The sequence below is a fragment of the Octopus bimaculoides genome, chromosome 28 (genome assembly GCF_046866305.1).
Source record: "Octopus bimaculoides isolate indiv1 chromosome 28, ASM4686630v1, whole genome shotgun sequence".
NCBI lineage: Eukaryota > Metazoa > Mollusca > Cephalopoda > Octopoda > Octopodidae > Octopus > Octopus bimaculoides.
Window position 1 is genome coordinate 21,754,500 of NC_142955.1, and position 25,262 is coordinate 21,779,761.

Below are 25,262 nucleotides of genomic sequence, written 5' to 3' on the forward strand. Positions count from 1 at the left end.
GTGTCTTTTATGTGCCACCCGCACAAGCCAGTCCAGGGGCACTGGCAACGATCTCGCTCGAAAATCCTACAGGAGCCAGTCAGGCGGTACTGGCAACGGCCACGCTCAAAATGGTGCATCTCATGTGCCACCCGCACAAGAACCAGTCCAGGGGCACTGGCAACGATCTTACTTGGCTTGCCGGGTCTTCTCACGCACAGCCCATTTCCAAAGGTCTCGGTCCGTAGTCAATTATATATATAGTAGGTTGTATATTTGAATATAAAGGTGCACAAACGTGCAGACACGCATGCATGCACACAAGCATTTATACCTTATGAACATTGCCAGTCTGAGATTTTTCTCTGCTATTTTTCTCAGATATTTCTCCCAAGAACTGCAAACAGTTGAAGACCCCATATGGAATATGTCTGAAATGGAATTTACCAGCTCCTGGGGGTAAGAACAGAATGAAATTCTGTATCCACCTCAAAGACAACTTGAAGGTTTGTGTTGAATCAGATTGGCTGCCATCACCAAAGCCAGTTTCTTTTTGCCTGGTTATTATTCTGTTCTGTTTCTTTCTTTCTTTCTTTCCTTCCTTATTTCTTTCTACAGTCCTTCATGCTTTCTCATTCTCTTCTTCCTCCATTTCTTTCTTTCCTTCAGTAGACTTTATGATAATGTTCTTTTGTTTTTATTCAAGACTATTATTACAACAATTTGTAACACGTAGATACTTAATATACAATTGAGCACTCTTCTCTCAAAAGCAAAACCAAACACAGAAGCCACACGTTTATATTACTTCCCAATAAAACTTCTTTATTACCATACTAGCAGAAAAACCCGGCGTTGCCCGGGTTAGGGATTCACACAGACAGACAGACAGACACACATTCTCATTTCTATATATATAGATTCCTCTTGAAATACAATACTTTCAGTTAATTTTGTAAACAGTAAAAAAATTCAGTGCAAATTTCAGAAAGAAAGAAGAAAGGAAAGAAGATGGAAAGACAGCAGGAAGAAAGATTAAACCTTTTGATACCAACATGTCTGAGTCTGTCCACTCTTCTTGGATACAAACTCCTCTAAATGTCAGGGGTCTCTTAGCTTAATGGTACAGCAGGCTCGGCCGGAATTTGAGAGGTCTAGGGTTTGGTTCTCAGTTGAGGCTTGCTGCCCACTTTTTTAGTTGCCGGCATGGATGTGTAGTAAGAAGCTTGCTTTTCAGCCACAGTGTTCCAGCTTCAGTTTCACTGTGTGGCACCTTGAGCAAGTGTCTTCTGCTGTGGCATCAGGCTGATCAAAGTCTTGTGAGTGAATTTGAACGACAGAAACTAAAAGAAACCGTGTGTGTGTGTGTGTGTGTGTGTGTGTGTGTGGAACTCAGAATGCAAAAATGGACAAAATGCTGCTAAGCTTTTTGTCTTGCGTGCTAACAATTCTGCTGGCTCACCACCAGTGATAATGATTTCAAATTTTGGCACAAGGCCAGCAAGTTTGGGGCAGGGATTGTTGATTACATTAACCCCAGGGCTGAATTGGTGCTTATTTTATTTAACCCAAAAGGATGAAAGGCAAAGTCAACCTCGGTGGAATTTGAACTCAGAACTTGCAGACAGACAAAATGCTACTAAGCATTTTGCTTAGCAAGCTAACGAATCTGTCGGCTTGCCACCTTATTTTGAATAAATACTGATAACAGATTTTGGCACAGGGCCAGCAATTTCGAGCGACATGGCAAATTGATTACATTGACCCAGTACTCAACTGGTACATATTTCATTGACCTTGAAAGTCTGAAAGGCAAAGTCAATCTCTGTGGAATTTGAACTCAGAACATAAAGATGGACGAAATGCCTCTAAGCTTTTTGTCCACCATGCTAACAATTCTGTTAGCTTGCTATTTTACCTGACTGAATGACATTGATAGTAAGCGTATCTCCAGACAATTCTATCTCTCAGTGTCTAAGTCCTTACTATAGGAGGCTCTTGAAGCTAGATAATAGCTAATTTTGCTATTTAGTGATGCCACTGATAACATATCCATTGCTATGGACTACAATAACACAGATAGAATAACAGTACAGAGAACCTAATGCATGGTAGAAAATGCTTGCTTTTTGATAAGGATTTTGTCTTATGTCAAAACATTTACCTGGGTGCCAGCGTGGGTGTGTGGTAAGAGGCTTGCTTCCCAACTACATATATACGACGGGCTTCTTTCAGTTTCCATCTACCAAATCCACTCACAAGGCTTTGGTTGGCCCGAGGCTATAGTAGAAGACACTTACCCAAGGTGCCACGCAGTGGGACTGAACCCGGAACCATGTGGTTGGTAAGCAAGCTACTTACCACACAGCCACTCCTGCGCCTATATATATATATATATATACACACATATATATGTACATATATATATATATATATACATATATATACACACATACACACACACACACATATATATATATATATATATATATATATATATATATATATTCACACACACATATATTGAACAGTGAAATGACTGCTCAACACTATATTGGTAGATAAATATTCTTTATTTGTAGGTTAACAAGCCATCGATAGTTTCATGTGAAGAACTCTTCACATGAAGCCATTAGTTACCTTGTTAACCCACAAATAAGGTATATATATATATATGTAGCATGTGTGTGTGTTTGTGTGTGTGATTGTGTGTGTAGATATATATGTTTGTCTATCTATCTGCCTGTTTATTTTATTTATTTATTTATTTATTTCTCTATAGGTGAAGAATAAGAAACGATGGAGCCAAGTAATGTATATGTCGTATGCTCTGGATTACCTGCTGAAAGAACAACATGGTAAAGTCAAGCTCATGTAGCACTTCTGTTCTGTTGTTGGAGTTGTAATTTACTTAAAATATACATGTCATAGGCGTAAGAGTGGCTGTGTGGTAAGTAGCTTGCTTACCAACCACATGGTTCCGGGTTCATTCCCACTGCGTGGCATCTTGGGCAAGTGTCTTCTACTATAGCCTCGGGCCGACCAAAACCTTGTGAGTGGATTTGGTAGACAGAAACTGAAAGAAGCCTGTCGTATATATGTATATATATATGTATGTGTGTATGTGTTTGTATGTCTTGACAACCGATGCTGGTGTGTTTATGTCCCCGTAACTTAGCGGTTCGGCAAAAGAGACCGATAGAATAAGTACTAGGCTTCCAAAGAATAAGTCCTGGGGTCGATTTGCTCGACTAAAGGCGGTGCTCCAGCATGGCCACAGTCAAAAAACTGAAACAAATAAAAGAGTAAAAGAGTAAAAGAGAATGCATTGGCGGATTGGGTCTAAAAATATTGGTTGCCACGAGACTAAGGGGGCCCACCCACAACTACAATGCTATCGTTTAATTTTTTTTTTTTGTTAAAAGTATTCTTTTCAACTGTCTACAAACACAGCCAGGCTGAAATAATTAATGCATTCTTCCAGGAGTGAATAAAGAGTTCTCAAACTTGAGGGGATGGGCCCCTTAGATACTGACATGGGCCCCCATATATGGATTCTAATGATGCAGGGGCCCACTTGCGATTGGGCAAGCTGACAACCTGGCCAGTCCGCCACTGTATGTATGTACTTGTAACTCTGTCTGTCTGTCTCTCTCTCTCTACACACACATATATATATTCTTTATTTAGAATAAAGAATAAAATCATTTTAATGATTCTCGTCTACAACAGCACACCTGTTTCTACCCTCATTCTTGATCACTCCTTCTCTTGCTTTTCCTTCTCGCTAGGCAACCAAGTATCTCTTTTACTTCATCACACCTGTTTCTGCCTCTCTGTTTCTCTGTCACACTCTAACCTTTCATCACCTGACACAATTCCCCTCCTCAAATGGCCCTTAAACTTCCTTGTCATGTGAGTTACTTGGTGACCATGCCAATGCTGGTGCCATGTAAAAAGCATCCAGTCCACACTGTAAAGTGGCTGGCATTTGGAAGGGCATCCAGCTGTAAAAATCATGCCAAAACAAACCTCGTCTGTGCTAGTAAGAAGCACTAAGTCTACTCTGTAGAGTGGTCGGTATTAGGAAGGGCATCCAGCCATAAAATCCCTGCCAAATCAGATGCAGTAGCCTAAAGTAGTTTTCTACCTGGCCAGCTCCTGTCAACTGTTCTACCCATGCAGGCATGGAAGATGGACATTAAACAATGAATAATAATAATAATAATAATAATAAATGCCCTGATGCAGTGGCTTTCATGGCTTCTGATCATAACTGATTGGAAGTGTTATCATGTATATTGTTTTGTCTTGGTATAAAAGATGGGCCACAGCAAATATTCTGCTTAATACCACAGATTTGCTTGTCAGTTGTTTGCCCTTAACCAGTTGAGCATGTCCCTTGGTGGCTGACGATATGTGCATCTCTGATCAGGAGCAGAAGTAGTGGGGGAGCATCATAGTCATGTGTTGAGAGGAATTCTTTGGGGTTTGAACAATTCACCTTTGGAAACATGGGTGTTTTGCTCAACATCCTTAAACAAACCTTATTCAGGGACCTTTTGAGCGGGATGGGCTACTCGACCTGAAGAAAATTCTAACTGGGCCCCACCTGCGAGGTCATGCACTGTTAATCTTGATATGAGATCACCATGTTGCGTACACATGGTTGTGATGTATGTGCCTGGTGTACCCTTATCAGACGGGTAATCATGATGGGTATATTGGGCTACGTATATTTTACCCCAGTGTCACTTTGATGGCATGCACTGCTCTCTCACTCAATAATAATAATAATATCATTTCACTTGTAGTTTCAGAGAATTCTGAGGGTTTCATCCTGACCACAGATGCTGATGTATTTTTCACCCCTGACTCAGTGGAAGCTCTCCTTGATCTGATGACCCGCGATGAATCTGTTGGAGCGGTGTGTGCGAGAACACACCCTCTTGGCTCTGGGCCCCTCATTTGGTATCAGAAGTTTGAGTATGCCATTGGTCACTGGTTTCAAAAGGTAACTTTAAACATTGTACAGAAGGAACATGAGTGTTTGTTGGTCTTTCTTTTCTTTATATCCTAAACAATCCTAACAATAACATTAATAAGCCCTTTTTCCAGGCACTCTAGCAATTCTGCTTGTCTGCTAGCTTTTAAGCCTGGTATCTGACCAGTTGGATTATAAAACAGGTGGAATATTTGGAACAGATAGAGCCAGTGTAACTTATCATTCAGATTAACTCTCTCTCAAATGTAATGGTTATTTATTAACATTGTTTTGAATTAATTATGCATCTTCTTGTAGCTTTGTGATTTCAAAGATGAGATTGTTTATTTTGAGAATGACATTGTAGGGTAGATGTAAGAAGCTGGATCTAACCAGTTTGATCATAAAAGGGATAAAATATTTGTGCTTGATATGGCCAGTGTAACCCTTTAGCATTCAGATTTCTCTGTCAAAAGTAATTCTTATCAACCCATTTGGTACCAACCCGCCTGTGTGGTACCTTGGGCAAGTGTCTTCTATTATAGCCTCAGGCCGACCAAAGCCTTGTGAGTGGATTTGGTTGACGGAAAGTGAAAGAAGCCCATCGTACATATGTGTGTGTGTCTTTGTTTGTCCCCACCAACCATCGCTTGACAACCAATGTTGGTGTGTAACTAAGCAGCTCAGCAAAAGAGGCTGATAGAATAAGTACTAGGTACACAAAGAATAAGTGCTGGGGTTGATTTGTTTGACTAAAGGCGGTGCTCCAGCATGGCTGCAGTCAAATGACTGAAACAAGTAAAAGAATGAAAGAGAAAAATGTATCTCTCAGCATACAAATCAACATGGCATGCAGTGCAAACATTAAAACATCATCCCTGTCTTTCCAAATCCTGTTGGATTTCACACGGAATTTTTGTCTCTCCAAAGCTGTTTTGGTGTAGAAGTTGACCTTCCTTTTTTGACACCAAATTTTCATCTGAAAAATTTTACTTTTATGCTGGAAAATATGGCAATAGATATTGATTTCAAATTTCGGCAAAAGGACATCAATTTTGGGGGTAGGGTTAAGTTGATTACATTGACACCGGTGTTCAACAGGTACTTATTTTATCGACCCCCAGTGTTCAACTGCTTCTTATTTTTATCAACCGCAAAAGTGAAGTTGACTATGGCAGAATTTGAACTCAGAACATAAAGACAGACAAAATGCTGCTAAGCATTTTGCCTGGTGTGCTAACAATTCTGCCATAATAAGATAATAAATATCAATTAAAAAGTTTTATTTATATTGTTTTAATTATATATTTCTTTTGTAAATTTTTGTCAATTCTCTTTGATAAAAAGTCTGCTGAAGACATTCTAGGTTCCGTTCTCTGCAGTCCTGGTTGTTTCAGTGTGTACAGATGTGATGCCATTATGGACGTGTTACCAACATATTCCACTACAGTCAATGAGGCTTTTGATTTCCTCATCAAAGACATGGGAGAAGATAGATGGTTTTGTACATTAATGGTAAGTGGAATCTTTGAGTTTATTCTTAGCTGTGTCTCAGGCCAAAACATTAATTTTTGTTCATACATATATGTATATATTATCGGAAGTTTACAGTATTATATATCCATTATGACCTATCTTACCAAATGGTTTCGCACTAGGGTTTTAACAGAGTGTTAGGTAACAATCCGATTATATAACCTTGCGCTCATCAGAGGTAGCCGATATGGAATGGAATATGTTGATTGCTCCATCTTTATTGATGATAGCCAACTTCTTGTGCTTTCTCATTGTCAATGGCATTTCTAACTTTCCATCCATGACTCCCAAGATGACTATTCAGTTCTGTTGCAGCTCTGAACGGTTCAAAATATAGGGGACAGACGAAAGTTATAATTTACTGTGTAATTCCAGCTGCTTGGGTCAGCACACATTGTCTCTTCTATCACCATAAGGACTTTCAGTGGAAGAAATGACGAATGAAGTTGCCCTAAAGAGACATCTGTATTGGATTGCAGTGATGTTTGAACAGCATGAGTACTTAGTCTTTGTGATTTGTACTAAGTGACACGGCCTGAGTGAGATGACCGGAAATCATGTGAAACTGCAGGTTTCCATCTCCTAGAAGGATGCTGTGAGAACAGCTAGTGGTCTGTCACTCCCAGTTGGGACCCTGACAAGTGCTACTACTCTGGGAAGATCTTGGAAGACCAAGTAGATCTGGGAACAATAATGGCTAAGAGGTGGTTCCTTACTCTTCAAACTGTGGAACTCTCAAACCAGAGTCCCACTACTGGATGCAGTTTAAAGTCATACCCAAGACAATGTGTATGTGTGTGTTTGTGTGTGTGTGTGTGTGTGTTTGGATCTACATTGACAAAGGTACATCTTTAACAATAGCAGAGTTCAGAAGCCAACAGCTGGCCCATCTCTTCAGAGCCTGACAATGCTACCATCCCTAATGAATATTGATGTTCTACAAAGGTCAGGTGGAGCTGACAACAGGATTGCATCCTCATCGGCAACAGTGCTACAGCTGTTGTTATACACACAGATATCCTAGACTACATCCAGAAAATGGTCACTGATTGGCATAAAGTCACTCACAGCTTTACTCCAGCTGCTGGCTCACACATTCTACATACAAATATCCTGCTTCATCATTTTGCTGTTATCTCTTCAACATCTTCACCATTGCTTGTTTTCTTCTGTTTCAGTTGCAGAATGGGTGGCGAATTGACTACTGTGCTGTTGCCACCAACAGCACTCACTGTCCCGACGGCTTTGACGAGTTCTTCAAACAGCGCCGTCGTTGGATTGTGTCAACCATAGCCAACTTGATCCTGGTCGTCAAAGAAAGTCGACTTATGATGAAATTCAACAGACACATCTCTGTTTTCTTCATCATCTATCAATTCGTCTTGCTTCTGGCCACAGTCATAGGCCCAGCGACTGTTATTCTGGTTGTCTCAGGTAAGGGAGACGATGGACTTGTATATAATTTAATATTTGTGTGTGTGTGAGTGTAAGTGTGTGTTTGCATGTGTGTGTTTTCATGTGTGTACGTGTGTGTGTGTGTGTTTACATGTGTATGTATGTGTTTGTGTATGTGTGTGTGTATGCCTCTGTGTGTGTGCTTGTATATGTGTATGTGTGTGTGTTTGTGTGTATGTGTGTGTGTCTACGTGTTTGTGTTTATGTCTGTGTGTGTGCATGTCTGTGTGTGTATGTCTATGTGTATGTGTGTGTCTGTATTTGTGTGTGTGTGTGTGTGTATGTGTGTGTTTGTGCATGTGTATGTGTGTGTGTGTGTGGATATCATTCTGTCTCTCTAATTCTCTGCACCCTTATCGCTGTTGCTTTGTATTTGCTTCTCTCTCTTTCTGCCTCTGTCTCTCCTCCTCCTCCTCATCATCATCATTTAACGTCCGTTCACCAAGCTGATATGGGTTGGACAGTTTCACAGGATCCAGCAAGCCACAGGGGGCGGTGCTGAGTTCCTGCATCCTCTCTGGCATTGCTTCTGCAGTTGGATGCTCTTCTTCCTGCCAAGCCCCTTAGACTGTGTCCTTGGTGCTTTTTATGTTCCACTGACACTAATGACATTCTCAAGTAACTTGCATGACAGAAAAAAAAACAAAACAAGAGAAGAGACCCCATGATCAAGTCGGTGAGGAATGTTAAGGAGAGGGGTGTGGCTTTATGCCAGGTGCTAAGAGGCTAAGGCAAGAACAGGTGACTTACTGTAGAGGGGATACATGGCCACCCGACAAGATACATGGCCACCCGACAAGATACATGGCCACCCGACAAGATACATGGCCACCCGACAAGATACATGGCCACCCGACAAGATACATGGCCACCCGACAAGATACATGGCCACCCGACAAGATACATGGCCACCCGACAAGATACATGGCCACCCGACAAGATACATGGCCACCCGACAAGATACATGGCCACCCGACAAGATACATGGCCACCCGACAAGATACATGGCCACCCGACAAGATACATGGCCACCCGACAAGATACATGGCCACCCGACAAGATACATGGCCACCCGACAAGATACATGGCCACCCGACAAGATACATGGCCACCCGACAAGATACATGGCCACCCGACAAGATACATGGCCACCCGACAAGATACATGGCCACCCGACAAGATACATGGCCACCCGACAAGATACATGGCCACCCGACAAGATACATGGCCACCCGACAAGATACATGGCCACCCGACAAGATACATGGCCACCCGACAAGATACATGGCCACCCGACAAGATACATGGCCACCCGACAAGATACATGGCCACCCGACAAGATACATGGCCACCCGACAAGATACATGGCCACCCGAAAAGATACATGGCCACCCGACAAGATACATGGCCACCCGACAAGATACATGGCTACCCGACAAGATACATGGCTACCCAACAAGATACATGGCTACCCCTTCAATCTATCTATCTGTCTGTCTGTGTTATCTATCTATCTATCTATTTATCTTTCCAGCTATCTATCTATCTGTCTGCCTATTTGTCTGGTTCTCACTCTGTGTCTTGTGCCTATTTGTCTGTCTGTCTCTTTGTCTCACTCTCTCCCTATCTACCTCTCTGTCTGTCTGTCTGTCTGTCAGTTTGCCTGTCTCTGTCTATTTGTCTGTCTGTCTGTCTCTATTTCTTTCTCTCTTGATCTATCTGTTTGTCTGTCCGTCCGTCTCTCTCTCTCTCTATCTATCTATCTATCTATCTATCTAGCTGTCTGTCTGTCAGTTTGTTTGCCTGTCAACCAATCAGTCATTCAATCAATCAATCAATCAAATCAAATGAAATCCGCTAATGTTTTTATTCACTTATTACGGGCTCAGGAAAAGGAGGTGCAGTGGGTACAAGCGCAACTCCTAAAATTTCGGTGGGACAATGAAAACACTTTGAACATCCTTCTGGAAAATTCACCAAAACAAACGAGCAATGAGCATAGAAACATTTTTGGATTGATTCCAAACATTACTTTTCCATTTATTGAATCTATCCGATATGATTGATGTACAAATATTATAATAATTATTCACCCATGCCAGCATGGAAGGCGGATGTTAAATGATGATGATGATGATGATGATACTTGTGTTTAACCCTTTAGCCAATATTCGATTTGTTTTATTCTTGAACCAGATAGTTCTGACTTCTCAACCCTACCCTACAATCTCATTCTAAAAATATACATTCACATCATTGAAATTTTGAAGCTGCAAGATAATACAGGGTTAATCCAAAACAATGTGAATAAATAAGGATTATATTTGACAGAATAATGTGAAGGTAGTGAGATGGCAGGATTGTTACTGCACCAGGTAAAATGCTTTGTGGTATTTTGTCTGTCTTAACATTTTGAGTGTGGAGATGCAATGGCCCAGTGGTTAGGGCAGCGTTGTGAGTGTTTATTGAGCGAAAAAACACCTAAAAGCTCCACGAAGCCCCGGCAGGGAATGGTGGCGAACCCTGCTGTACTCTTTCACCACAACTTTCTCTCACTCTTACTTCCTGTTTCTGTTGTGCCTGTAATTCAAAGGGGTCAGCCTTGTCACAGTGTGTTATGCTGAATATCCCCGAGAACCACATTAAGGGTACGCGTGTATGTGGAGTGCTCAGCCACTTGCACGTTAATTTCATGAGCAGGCTGTTCCATTGATCCGATCAACTGGAACCGTCGACGTCGTAAGCGACGGAGTGCCAACAAAAAAAACAACAACAACAACATTTTGAGTTCAAATTCTGTCGAGGTTGACTGAGTCTATCATCCTTTTGGGGTTGATAAAATAAGTACAAGTTCTTAGCACTGGAGTCGATGTAATTGACTTATCCCCTTCCTTGAAATTGCTGGCCTTGTGCCAAAATTTGAAACTATTATTACTCTGTGTGTGGAGGCGCAATGGCCCAGTGGTTAGGGCAGCGGACTCGCGGTTGGAGGATCGCGGTTTCGATTCCCAGACAGGGATTTGTGTGTGTTTATTGAGTGAAAACACCTAAAAGCTCCATGAGGCTCCAGCAGGGGATGGTGGCGACCCCTGCTGCACTCTTCCGCCCCCAACTTTCTCTCACTCTTTCTTTCTGTTTCTTGAGTAATGCTGTGATGGCTGGCATCCCGTCCAGCTGGGGGCGGGGGGGGGGGGGAACACATGCACCATAGAAACTGGGAAACCGGGCCCATGAGCCTGGCTAGGCTTTAAAAGGGCGAAGAGAGAGAGATTACTCTGTGTGTAAGTGAATGCAGGGTATTGTAGTCAATTGTTTTTGTCTGTTTGTCTGTGTTTGCAAAATTACTGGAAAATGGCTGAACGGATTTTCGCCAAATTTGGCAGAAATACTCATTGGGGGAGCGTCTCAAACTCATTATTTTGGTTTGATTATCTTCAAAACTGGCAGAGTCGTGAATCAAAATGATTTTTTTGTTTTGTTTGTTACATATGCATAAGCAATAAGCAAGGGAAATAACTCTTGATGTAATTTTCTTGAAAAATGAATTCGTCCGAGTTTAATTTATTTTATCCTTGTGTGCGTGCAAAGTATGCATTGCCCCTTCGATACCTTTTTTTTATTATTATACCTGTGTTTGTTTTGATATCGATTTCAAATTTTGGCACAAGGCCAGCAAGTTCAGGGGAAGGATTAAGTTAATTACATCGACTCCAGTGTTCAACTGGTATCAAATCGAAGAGGATGAAAGATAAATTCAATCTTGGCAGCAGTTGATCTCAGAACATAAAGATCGATGGAATACTGCTAAGCATTTTACCTGGCATGCTAACGATTCGGCCGACTTGGCCACCTTATGTGTTTGTTTTGATATTAAGACTGAGAATATCAACCTTGTTTGTAAATAATTTTCGGTCCTGGGTCTGCACCCACTAAACAGATTTTGTTCTTGTAGTCATGTTATTTGTTTCTTGTTGCAGGTGGTCTCCAATATGGTTGGTCAATATCTCCATCATACAGCATCATAATCCAATATGTTTGCAGTGCTATCTTCATCATCATCTGTCTTGGTGCTTCTGGCGATTTCCAGCTGAAGGTATGTTCTCTGTTATAGGTTAGGTGTTCTTCATTTTAAAATTTGTCATCATCATCATCATCATCATCGTTTACTATTCTGTCCAAAAAGGGTTCATTCATGAGATGTGACAGCAAAGAAGAGCACACATTCACTCTCTGCACGCGATTAGACTTGGAAAGTTTGTGAGGAAACGATTGACCCAATTTTCTGACTTTTCTGATGGCACGTAGGTGACGATGAATGGTTGAATGACCAAATCCAAGCTACTCTGCTAGTTCTTTAACAGTTGCGATGGGATTTTGTCCCACTAGGGTTTGCAAGAGATCCTTGTTGTGCTTTACAGAGCTTCCAGGATAAGGCTCATCTTCTAGGCTGTAGTTTCCAGCTTAGAATTTCTGAAACCACCGTTGACACTGGCTTACACTTATTGTCTGATCCCCATATACCACATTAATATTCTTCACACTTTCCATTTCGTTGTTGCCTTTATTGAACTCATAAAGCAAAATATGTTGAATATGCTCCTTTGTCACTTCCATTACAGCTTTGAAAATATAACTGTTAGAATCGAACTGCACTCTTCAAAACTTGCACTAAGAATAAGGGCAAGGTAAAATTACTACCTGCTTTTATAGCAAGATGATGCAGGTAGTTTATCCCATCATCCTCTGACTTTTAGTTCATGCAATTTAAAAAACTCCATTATTTATGGGATGACCCAATATATATATATATATATATATATATATATATATATATATATATATATATAATAAGACATACACATAAATACATAAATGATTTATTGACATGAACACATCTACATATTTTAAGTTAAGAAGTTAATAGCGTATTAAATTTAAGAAGTAACCTTTGCACATGGAAATTTATTTGCATTTTATTGTAGATTATAGATCACATCTGTTAACATCAGATATGTGTGGAGTGTGTGTACATATATTCTTTTATTCTTGTACTTGTTTCAGTCATTAGACTGCGGCCATACTGGGGCACCACCTTGAAGAATTTTAGTCAAACAAATCGACCCCAGTACTTTTATTTTAAAGCCTGTACTTATTCTGTCATATCTTATGTCACAAAGATATAAACACATCAACAGTGGTTGTCAAGTATTAGTGAGTGACAAAGGCAGGCACACCTACACACACACACACACACATATATATATGCATATGATGGGCTTCTTTCAGTTTCCTATTTCTTTATTGCCCCCAGGGGGCTAAACATAGGGGGGACAAACAAAGACAGACAAAGGGATTAAGTTGGTTACATCGGCCCCAGTGCATAACTGGTACTTAATTTATCAACCCCAAAAGAATGAGAGGCAAAGTCGACCTCGGCGGAATTTGAACTCAGAACGTCATGGCAGACGAAATAACGCTAAGCATTTCACCCGACGTGCTAACGTTTCTGCCGACTTTCGCTCAGTTTCTTTCGGTTTCTGTCTATCAAATACATTAGGAAGGCTTTGGTCTGCTTGAGGCTAGAGAAGAAAATGCTTACCCAAGGTGCCATGCAGTGGGACTGAACTCAGAACCATGTGGTTGGGAAGCAAGCTTCTTACTACAGAGCCTAAATTTTATCTTTCAGTCATTGGACCATGGTCAAGCTGGTGCACAACCTGAAAAGATTGCTGGTACTAGGATCATGGAATGTGCACGGGTGTAGTACAAATGAGGTGAAGAGGAGAGAGATAGGGAGTTTGATGATGAGGAGAAAGATGTGGATGGATGGATGGAGTGAGGAAAGCTTTGGTGGTGGTTAGAGGTGTTGGAGTGAGAGAGAGGCAAGTGAGTTTATAAATGACAGGAAAGCTTGGAGAGTGTTTGTGGATGGATGAGTGAATTTGATGGTGTTCAAAGGGGTATGGAACCAGCATGATGTGTCAGGGGTAAACCAGCATAGGCTGCTGATATTAGGGGTTGCATTCTATGCCTTGACCCAAGCATAGAATGGGGCTTGCCTCTTTGAGCTGGGAAATGAATGGAACACCTGCTGCATGTCTTGTTGTGGCTACCCCCTCCTAAAAAAATGGGGAATAGGCCTGGGTGTCTATATATATATATATGTATATATATATATATATAGTATACACATATTTTTTCACAACTGGTTGTATAGCCTTTTTTGTTTATTTTCACTGTTTCATTTTCCTGTCTTGTTTTCCGTCTGCCACTACATTCTTCCATGGTACAAATTTAATTTGTGGTCCGTGGGAAGAGCCATTCTAACGATGCGTCCTGCCCTAACTCTTCGAAACACTTAGTTTTAGAATGATGGCAGGCAGCTGATGAAGGAAATGTTCTCTATGTGGCCTGTGTGTTTTCTGTACTCTGTTTATCATTTTGTTCGCGTTTTTTTTCAATGTCCTGTACCCAGATATGCATCTATATATACAGGTAGATGTAGGTATGTACCTATATGTACGTATATATGCATATACACATTTATTATATAAATATATATATATATATATATATATATATGTGTGTGTGTGTGTGTGTGTGTGTGTGTGTGTGTGTGTGTGTGTGTGTGTGTGTGTGTGTGTGTGTAATTAGCCATCTGTCTTTCTGTCTGTCTAATAACTCTTTGTCTCCATCCTTTTTTCAGGTTGCCAAAATCTTCACTTTCATCTATGCCATCATCATGACAGTAGTTACCATAGGAACAATAGTACAAGTTGTAGATGACCTCAACAAAAGTTACGGTAATATTAAAAGATATATACACATATTAGTATATATATATATATATATATATATATATATATATATATATATATATATATATATATATATATATATATATATATATATATATGTATGTATATAATATATATATATATATATATATATATATATATATATATATATATCATCATCATCATCATCATCGTTTAACGTCCGCTTTCCATGCTAGCATGGGTTGAACGACTTGACTGAGGACTGGTGAAACTGGATGGCTGCACCAGGCTCCAATCTAAATTTGGCAGAGTTTCTACAGCTGGATGCCCTTCCTAACGCCAACCACTCAGAGAGTGTAGTGGGTGCTTTTACGTGTCACCTGCACGAAGGCCAGTCAGGCGATACTGGCAACGGCCACGCTCAAAATGGTGTCTTTTATGTGCCACCCGCACAAGCCAGTCCAGGGGCACTATATATATATATATATATATATATATATATATATATATATATATATATATGTATGTATGTATATAATATATATATATATATATATATATGTATGTAAATATTTGCTGAATTTTTTCTGGAGAACATGGCTTTTCTTTTGTGGTTGAGTTGTTGATGACCTGTTTCTAGCATATTGGATGTCCATCTAGTGTTCATCCCTTCTTATATGCATATATATGTAAATATATATGTATGTATGTATTACATGGAGGCACAATGGCCCAGTGGTTAGGGCAGCGGACTCACGGTCATAGGATCGCGGTTTCGATTCCCAGACCGGGCATTGTGAGTGTTTATTGAGCGAAAACACCTAAAAGCTCCACGAGGCTCCGGCAGGGGGTGGTGGCGGACCCTGCTGTACTCTTTCACCACAACTTTCTCTCACTCTTACTTCTTGTTTCTGTTGTGCCTGTAATTTAAAGGGTCAGCCTTGTCACACTATGTGTCACGCTGAATCTCCCCTGAGAACTACGTTAAGGGTACACGTGTCTGTGGAATGCTCAGCCACTTGCACGTTAATCTCACGAGCAGGCTGTTCCGTTGATTGGATCAATTGGAACCCTCGATGTCGTAAGCGACGGAGTGCCAACATAGAGATGTTATCATATCTTTTTAGATTCAAGCATAGATTCCTTTACATAGGAACTCGGCCACCTCGTCTCCTTATATTAAATGTGCTGATTGTATCTTCACTGCCTTCTTTCCATGTGGGCTGGTTGTGAACATTTTGTCTTTTCTGTTATATGGAATTAAAAAGGCAGTGAGCTCGCAGAATCCTTAGCACAGCAGGCAGTATTCTTAGAGGCATTTCCTCTGTCTTAACATTCTGAGCTTAAACTCCGCTGTGGTTGACTTTGCCTTTCATCCTTTTGAGGGAGATAAAATAAGTACCAGTTGTACACTGGGGATCAGTCTAATCGACTTGTTCCTCCCCTAAAATTGCTGGCCTTGTGCCAAAATCAAAGACCAAAATATAGAATTATGCGAACTAGCAGAATCATTAGCACATAGGACAAAATGCTTGGTAGTATTTCTTCTGACTTTTTATGTTCTGAGTTCAAATTCCACTCTCTCTCTTCCCTACCATTTCTTCCTCACCCTCCCTCCACTCTCTCTTCTTCACCCTCCCTCCACTCTCTCTTCTTCACCCTCCCTCCACTCTCTCTTCTTCACCCTCCCTCCACTCTCTCTTCTTCACCCTCCCTCCACTCTCTCTTCTTCACCCTCCCTCCACTCTCTCTTCTTCACCATCATACTTCTCCACCCTCCCTCATTCACTACTGTTCTTTTACTCCCTCTCTTCCTCGTCCTTCTTTCCCTCCCTCTCTTCCCTACCCTTTCTTCCTCACCCTCCCTCCACTTTTCCCCCTCTTCTACTATGAGTCTTCTTCACTCTTCCAGATCCAGACTCTGGCATACCACCCGTCTCCATCAGTGACATTTATCTTTTCGCTCTGATCGCAATATTCCTGTTGTCCTCACTGTGTCACCTCCAAGAGATAACAAACCTACTCAACGGCGTCTGGTACCTTCTCTGCCTCCCCACAGGATACCTCGTGCTTATCATGTACAGCATATGTAACCTCACTGACAAATCATGGGGTAAGTTAAAAATCCTGATGTACTTTTTTTTGTGTCTTTTCCATCGTCATTCAATACATGTTATCTTCTATCTTTTAGCTGTTTCGGTCATTGGACTGTGGCCATATTGGGGCGCTGCCTTGTTGGGTTTAGTTGAAAAAAAAAATAACACTCTGCCCCGTTCACACGACTTAGTTTATTATTTAAGTCTGGCACTTATTGAATCAGTTCATTTTACTGAACTGCTAAGCTATGGGGACATAAACTAATCACTTGTTGGTCAAGTCGTGGTAGTGGGGACAAATACAACATAAACACAAACATACACACACACACATACACAGATATATACATACATAAATGCACACACACACACACATGTATATGCATTATACATATATATATTATATGTGTGGTAAGTAGCTAGCTTACCAACCACATGGTTCCGGGTTCATTCCCACTGCGTGGCACCTTGGGCAAGTGTCTTCTACTATAGCCTCGAGCCGGCCAAAGCCTTGTGAGTGGATTTGGTAGACGGAAACTGAAAGAAGCCTGTCATATATATGTATATATACATGTGTGTGTGTGTGTGTGTGTGTGTCTGTGTTTGTCCACACAACATCGCCTGACAACCGATGCTGGTGTGTTTACATCACCGTAACTTAGCGGTTCGGCAAAAGATTTCGATAGAATAAGTACTAGGCTTACGAAGAATAAGTCCTGGGGTCGATTTGCTCGACTAAAGGCGGTGCTCCAGCATGGCCGCAGTCAAATGACTGAAACAAGTAAAAGAGTATTATGTGTGTGTGTGTGTGTGTGTGTGTGTGTGTGTGTGTGTATTAAACAAAGGAATTCCAACTTTGTCTGATTTTCACGTTTTACTTACAATCTTATAATAATATAAGATAATGAAACGATAGAATACTAAATGTCCGTTCTGACTGCACTAGTGCTTTCATGCATTAAGCTATGCAATCTTCAGGTTCATGTAGTAGTGGTGACTGTTATGTTCTACAATATACAACTGTAGTGAGATGACTAAACTGTGTGCCTTAAATACATTTTATAGGCTCCAGAATGTTTTTACAAACTGTATTCTGACCAATCAGTGTGTGGTTTCATGAAATTACTTAAGGTGATTGGTGTTTGGTTTAGGCGTCACAGTTTGTTGAACATGTCAAAAGACCCTGGCCCAAAACAGTAACTGTTGGGCTATTTAGAAATGCTGTAAACAACATTTCCCGGGGATTTTTGCATTTCAATTATCATCACCTTTATTATTGTTATCATTGGTGGTGGTGGTGGTGGTGGAGGTGGTAGAAGTAGCTGTGGTAATAGATGCCAGTATCATGTAACTGGATTTATGGGGGTATAATTCATGATGAGTTCATTCTAGATGATCTTTGGTGTTTGTTGCTGGAACTGGGGATGGTTTCAGCACACTGCGGAATCGGCTGCCGACAGATGTGCATGGACCTTGAGGGTTTATATACGATACAAAAATTTTCATTATTTTTTTGAAATTAACTGAAACAAAAAGCATTCTATTTTCAACTGAAATATGGTAACAAAAGGGTTAGGGTTAGGGTTCCCTCCTGCCCCACCGCAGACATCATGACCCTTACTCCTACTTCCAATATTACTTTCAGGAACAAGGGAGGACAGTTCAGCATCGACGGGCAAAGAAACAGCATTCCTGAGATCATGTTTCAACACGCTGAAGAGCATTTTGTGAGTAAATATTAAGAATTTATAGTAAATCCTTCCGTCATTCCAGGGCATAGGCCTTTCACAACCTTTCTCCATTGTCCTTCACTCTGGGCCATCTCTTCCTCTCCCTGCTCTTGTTGGTTTTCATGTGTTCCTTTATTCTTTTGCTTGTTTCAGTCATTTGACTGTGACCATACTGGAGCACACTACCTTTGAAGGTTTCTTTTCAAGTCAGACAAATCGATCCCAGGACCTGTTTTTTTAAAGCCTGATAGTTATTTTATCACACTCTTTTGCCAAACTGCTAAGTTACGGGGATGCTAAGTTACCAGTTGTCAAGCAATGGTTGGGGGACAAACCCAGACACAAAGTTACGCACACATAGATATATACATACATATATGCATACAGGTATATATATATATATATACATACACACACACACACACACATATATATATATATATATATATATATATATATATATATATATATGTGTGTGTGTGTGTGTGTGTGTGTGTGTTTTTATATTATTAATAAAATTAATAAAATTATTAATAATATTCACAGGAAATCAATATCCAAATTTCCGAAAGATATATGTTTAATGTGACACAGTAATATTTTGAATTATAATTAAATTAAAATTTAAGATATACGAAATATAAATATATGTAAAAAATATAAATGTACATAAAAATACATGCGTATATAAATGTATATAAAAATGTATTCGTAATTGAGTGTAAATATTATGAAAGTCTAAAGTTTAAAAAGTATCTTACAATCGTTTCACGGATATTATTGCCATTATAATGTAATCAATATAGATAAGCATGTTGGCAATAATTCCACTCTTCAGAGATGAATAGAGTTATTATATACGTGTTAAAAACGAATGGTATATATAGTAAGGCCTGACTGGCCTTTGTGCCGGTGGCACGTAAAAGCACCCACCACACTCTCGGAGCGGTTGGCGTTAGGAAGGGCATCCAGCTGTAGAAACACTGCCAAATCAGATTGGAGCCTGGTGCAGCCATCTGGTTCACCAGTCCTCAGTCAAATCGTCCAACCCATGCTAGCATGGAAAGCAGACGTTAAACGATGATGATGATGATGATACAGGATGCATAAGGTATTTGAGGACATACCTATTTGGGGGTCATTTCTGCATTTTTGCTCACTCTGTATAATCTTTTTTTCCTAAAATAATAGTGGCCCTCATGAAGAGGTATGGACTTATTGTGGTTATAAAGGCTGAGAAGAGCGATTTAGAAATATCTTGATTTTTAAAAGTTGCCAGATCTTTTGTCTACAAAGTTTGTAAGAAGCCAGAGATTGAAGATGGAAACTTATCACCAGCATCAAAGCATAAAACGCATTCTGAATGCTCTGAAATCATCAGAACATTTACCTTTATCCAGCAAGTTCAACAGACCATTGATTACAATCCCAGAAAGTCCATGGGGTCAATTGCAAAAGATCTCCATGTGTCAGAAGGAACAGTCAGAAATGTTGTCCAAGAAGACATCAGATATAAGTTTTATGTGATGAGGAAAGGTCCAGTCCGTCTGTCCGTCCGTCCAGCTAGCTAGCTAGCTAGCAGTCTGTCTGTCTATCTAGCTATCTAGGTAGCTATCTGTCTATCTAGCTATCTAGGTAGCTATCTGTCTTATCTGTCTACCTGTCTATCTAGCTATCTCAATAGCTTGCTATCAATCTGTTTGTCTGTCAGACTGTCCATCTGTCTGACTATCCATCATCTATCTACCCACATAAGTTTGTATATTATATGCACAAGCTAGTATATATATATATATATATATATACATATGTATAATAATATATATGTATGTATGTGTATATATATATATACATATGTATAATAATATATATGTATGTATGCGTGTATATATATATATATATATATATATATATATATATATATATGTATGTATATATGTGTATATATAATCACAATGTGAAACTCTGAGTAACAGTTTTGTGAAGATTTTTTTCAGCTTTACTAAAAAAAATATTACAGTACCTTTGGTGTTTGAATACTATTTTCCCACCTTAGTTTTACTTTTATTTGCTTACCTGTGTGTATATACATGTGTGTGTGTATGTGTATGGATTTGTATGTAATTGTATGTGTATATTTGTATCTTTTAATATATGTATACGTATATGTTTGTGTGAATGTATGTAAATATGTTTATGTATTTCTATTCTCCATTCTGTCACCACCACCACCACCACCTGCTGCTATCACCTGAAACCTTTCCCACTGGTGCAGTCCCTGCTGTAGGACAGGAGAGAACAGGTCAAGCAGTGGGTCCATCATCCAGCCCCTTCATACACCAACTATGCTAAAACCAGGTGGTGAGGACCTACAAAGCACCTCAGAGATTGAAGTTAGTATCAACATGGATGGAGACTCGAAACATGATACAGTTGATGGTAAGTCATAGCTTTTATTCTCACACTTGTATTGCAAATAAAAACATTATAATATTGTTGTTCTTGGAGTAAAGATTGTTTGCCAACATAACATGGCAGTCCTGGTTTAGGACGCATGTTGCTGTAATTTAGCCCCAGGAGACATCGTCTCCAGCTGGCTATATGACACGATCTGTGTCCTTATATTTTTTGAACATGGGAATCTATCACCCCCACAGATATTGTTTTGAGCTGAGTGGGGGTGCTAGATTCCCTTGTTTGAAAATATAAGGATACAGATCGTGTTGTATAGCCAGCTGGAAAAATGTCTCCTGGGGCTAAATTACAGCAACATTCGTCCTAAACCAAGACTGCCATGTTATGTTGGCAAACAATCTTTATTCCAATGTACTGTTTTACTGAATATCTCTCGTTGTGAGATCTACAAATAGTAATTTTCTAATTGTTGTTCTTGCAGTCTGGTTGTTTTGTCCATGTGTTACACCAAGGGAGCTAATAACTCAAATGTAGAAATATATATATATATATATATATATATATATATATATATATATATATATATATATATATATAGACATACATATATAGTTTTAGGGAAAAGAACCAAGGTTCATGAACTCATCGATGAAAATCCACTGTCACATATAGAAAAATTAATAATTAAAAGCACAATAAATGAGTATAATATAATACACAGTAAATATCATAAGATAAAGATAATAATAACCATTATCTTATGACATTTACTTTGTATTATATTATACTCATTTATTGTGCTTTTAATTATTAATTTTTCTATATGTGAAAGTGGATTTTCATCGATGAGATCATGAAACTTGGTTCTTTTCCCTAAAACTATATATTTATATTTTATACTGTGAAACTTAACTTAATTTTAATAAATTGAATTTAATTGAGTTTTTACCTGTAAATTTGGATTTTTATCCCAAATAATATTATTATTATTATATATATATATATATATATATATATATATATATAGTCAATTCAAGGAAGTTAGATCCACATTAGGGATTATATAATCTAGTGATTCAGCAAAAGAGACCAATAGAATAAGTACCAGGCTTACAAAGAATAAGTCCTGGGGTTGATTTGCTCAACTAAAGGTGGTGCTCCAGCATGGCCACAGTCAAATGACTGAAACAAATAAAAGAATAAAAGAATATATATATGTATATATATGGAGCCTGTAACCCCATTTTTGCAAAATGACCTTCTATGTAAATATATTTGTATCCAATAATGCATTTTTAGGTCAACTTCTCTCTGTTGAATATGGTGTAAAAGTTATACCAGTGCAGGAATGGTTACCAGACAGCTTTAAGGTAGGTGCCTGCTGTTACTATTGTTGTTGTTGTTGTTGTTTAGCCAGAGACACGTGTGTGTGTGTGTGTGTGTGTGTGTGTGTGTGTGTGTGTGTGTGTGTGTGTGTGTGTGTGTATATATTGGTGTTTGTATGTGTGTGTGTGCGTGTGTGTGTGTGTATGTGCACGTGTGTATATATTGGTGTGTGTGTGTGTGTGTGTTTGTGTATATTGGTGTTTGTGTATATTGGTGTTTGTATGTGTGTGTGTGTGTGAAACGAACTTCCATGCTGTTTCCGTTTCCGTCTCCCAGACTCACTCACAAGGCATTGGTCATCTTGGGACTTCAGTAGAAAATATTTGCTCAAGGTGTCACACAGCAGGACTGAACCTGAAACCACATTGTTGTGAAATGAACTTTTTAACCACACAGCCATGCTTGCAACTATGACAAACTTTCTGAAACCCTAAAATATATAAATAAGGGATTCTGATTATCCTTCGAAAATTTTTAGGAACTAAGTTTAGGGTATTAATTAAAGGATCTCTTGTTGGACATAGACGTGGCTGTAGAAAAAAACTTGCTTCCCAACCACATGGTTCTGGGTGAGTATTTTCTTCTATAGCCTCGGGCCGACCAAAGCCTTGTGAGTGGATTTGGTAAGGATAACCATTATTCAAAGTTTTTTTAAAAAAACATCATAGTTTTTCCTGTTGCCAGACATAGGGTCTTCCAGCAGCCATCCTCTTGATCCAGGGCAGCACCACCCCCTCCAGGCACTTGATGTAGACCTCCATGTTGAATCTGAGGCCATGTGGGAAGATGAATGGAGGCATAACGTTGCCATCACTAGTGATCACTCCAAACACCACGATGTTGACTGGATGTTCGATTTTTATCACTCTTGCTACATGTTCATATTGCTACATGTTCATATTGCTACATGTCCGTATTGGATCTTCTGATGTAAATGCCAAGCAGTACAGCATGTCATTTCCAAATTTCTGGCAGAGTGAAATGCATCATGGTGTTGTTTTTCTTATAGATGGTGCCCAACTGACTCTACTATACTGTGTTATTGACAAAATCAGAAAACAAACATGCACATGTGCCAAATTAAAAATATAAAATAGCAACAATTTTCCCACCGCACCCTGTATATCATCATCATCATCATTTAACATCCTCACATATATATATATATATATATATATATATATATATATATATATATACATGTATGTATGTATGTGTATATATATCTATATCTATATCTATATATATATATATATATATATATATATATATATATATACACACATATATATATTTATATATATACACTTACATATATATATGTTTGTATGTGTTTTACTAGGATCTCTATTCCCAGTATTTCATGCGGAATGGCTATGATGACACACGATTGATAAGTGGCATGCATGAAAAAGAACTGGTTGACATTGGGATCAAGTCAAAAGGTCACAGGCAATATTTGATGGACATGATAAAGCTGTTACCAGATTTTGAACCAGACACTGAAGTACCGGTATGTACAACCTTTCACAAACCATTATGTTTAAATGTAAATGTAAAATACATGAGAGAAATAAGATGGAATTCACAAAATTCTTTATTATTATTCACTGTATTTGCTTCAACCCATTGTGCACTAGTACCTTGCAGGTAAAATGTGATGCAAACAGTTGTTGTGCATCAAAGGTGACTTGTTTTTAACCTTTAGCACACTGCATTTGTCTCTAGAATTGTTTCCCCTGCAACTGTCCTGTTACTACAGGGGAGAAAACTCATATGGTGACATGATGTACCTACAGTGTGCTAAAGGTTAAATCTCTAGTTTGCTTGTTTCTGTTAGAATACATTTTGGTAGTTAGACTGCATTACTTGTCTACGTGAGGAACTGATTAATAACTGGGCTCCTTGGAAGAACTCAAACCCAACTTCATTTGACTCATGCTAATCGATAAGGCGGGCAAGGCTGGCAGCAAGAATACCACCTCAATATTCGATAGAGTGCTGGTAGAGTTCAAGAGGGATGACGTCCTAGGAGAAACTCTGGGGTTCAATGAGGGCCAGCTAACCAACCTGTTTCAAAGAACTTTCAGGCTGGGGTATCTGGATAACTACCAGAAATCCCTGACCTGGCAGTGCTATAGGAGGGCATTACCTATTCACAACAAATTGTCTAGGCATGGAATGTCTGTGCTACCAGCATGCCCAAGGTGTGGGCAGGATGATGAATCTGTTCTACATGCTCTTGTACAGTGCCCGGTGCTTTCAGGCTTGATAATTTACGTAGAACTATTAACTAATTTCTCATTCTAACTATAAGGTTTCACGACAATTCAATATTGTCAGATTTGAGTATTGAACATGGCATATATATTAGCCTATACTCAAAAGGGTGAGTGTCGTGGATTTGAGTGGCTGTCCAACAAACACTGGAGATTTTGCCGAAAATCAGGGTTTTTATAACTACTCATACACGAATCATAGAACCGTGACCCCGTGAAAGATTCCTTCAACGAAGTTCAGAATTCGTATATGGGCAGTAATTCTTAACCAATGAGAAATCAATAATTTCTCATGTTCGGGCAAATGAACTTACGTTCTCTCTCCGCCTCTTATGAGTTTGCTACAGAACACATCTACGAAGAGTATAGTAATCTGCTGAGTCCACGATCGAGATTGTACCATCACCTGGACTACCAAAGGAAGGTGAGGCATGTTTTGTATGCACAGTCACAGTATTGAAAGAGTGTATATGGAAAACTAGAATGAAGGGAGTCGCGATGGGAATTTTCATCTTCGGCGCTGGTTTGCTATATTACTTCAGATATCATCTGAAGAGCAAGATAGGGCTGGAGGAGAGACACCTGTCACGAAGTATATTTGGGAAAAGATGGAAAGATGTGGC

General features: G+C 39.4%; 1 protein-coding gene across 3 annotated transcripts in view; it reads left to right on the forward strand.

The window, feature by feature from the left end:
- Nucleotides 1–25,262, forward strand: part of LOC106878452 (uncharacterized) — a 51,016-nt gene that overhangs the window by 14,471 nt on the left and 11,283 nt on the right. For all 3 annotated transcript variants that reach the window (XM_089344691.1, XM_089344690.1, XM_089344692.1), the window contains 12 exons: nucleotides 361–485; nucleotides 2,762–2,837; nucleotides 4,794–4,993; nucleotides 6,311–6,478; nucleotides 7,678–7,933; nucleotides 11,932–12,047; nucleotides 14,661–14,757; nucleotides 16,646–16,846; nucleotides 18,475–18,556; nucleotides 20,835–20,998; nucleotides 22,274–22,344; nucleotides 23,703–23,873. In XM_089344691.1, the coding sequence (XP_089200817.1) occupies nucleotides 361–485; nucleotides 2,762–2,837; nucleotides 4,794–4,993; nucleotides 6,311–6,478; nucleotides 7,678–7,933; nucleotides 11,932–12,047; nucleotides 14,661–14,757; nucleotides 16,646–16,846; nucleotides 18,475–18,556; nucleotides 20,835–20,998; nucleotides 22,274–22,344; nucleotides 23,703–23,873 (1,727 nt within the window). The remainder of the gene's footprint in view (nucleotides 1–360; nucleotides 486–2,761; nucleotides 2,838–4,793; nucleotides 4,994–6,310; nucleotides 6,479–7,677; nucleotides 7,934–11,931; nucleotides 12,048–14,660; nucleotides 14,758–16,645; nucleotides 16,847–18,474; nucleotides 18,557–20,834; nucleotides 20,999–22,273; nucleotides 22,345–23,702; nucleotides 23,874–25,262) is intronic.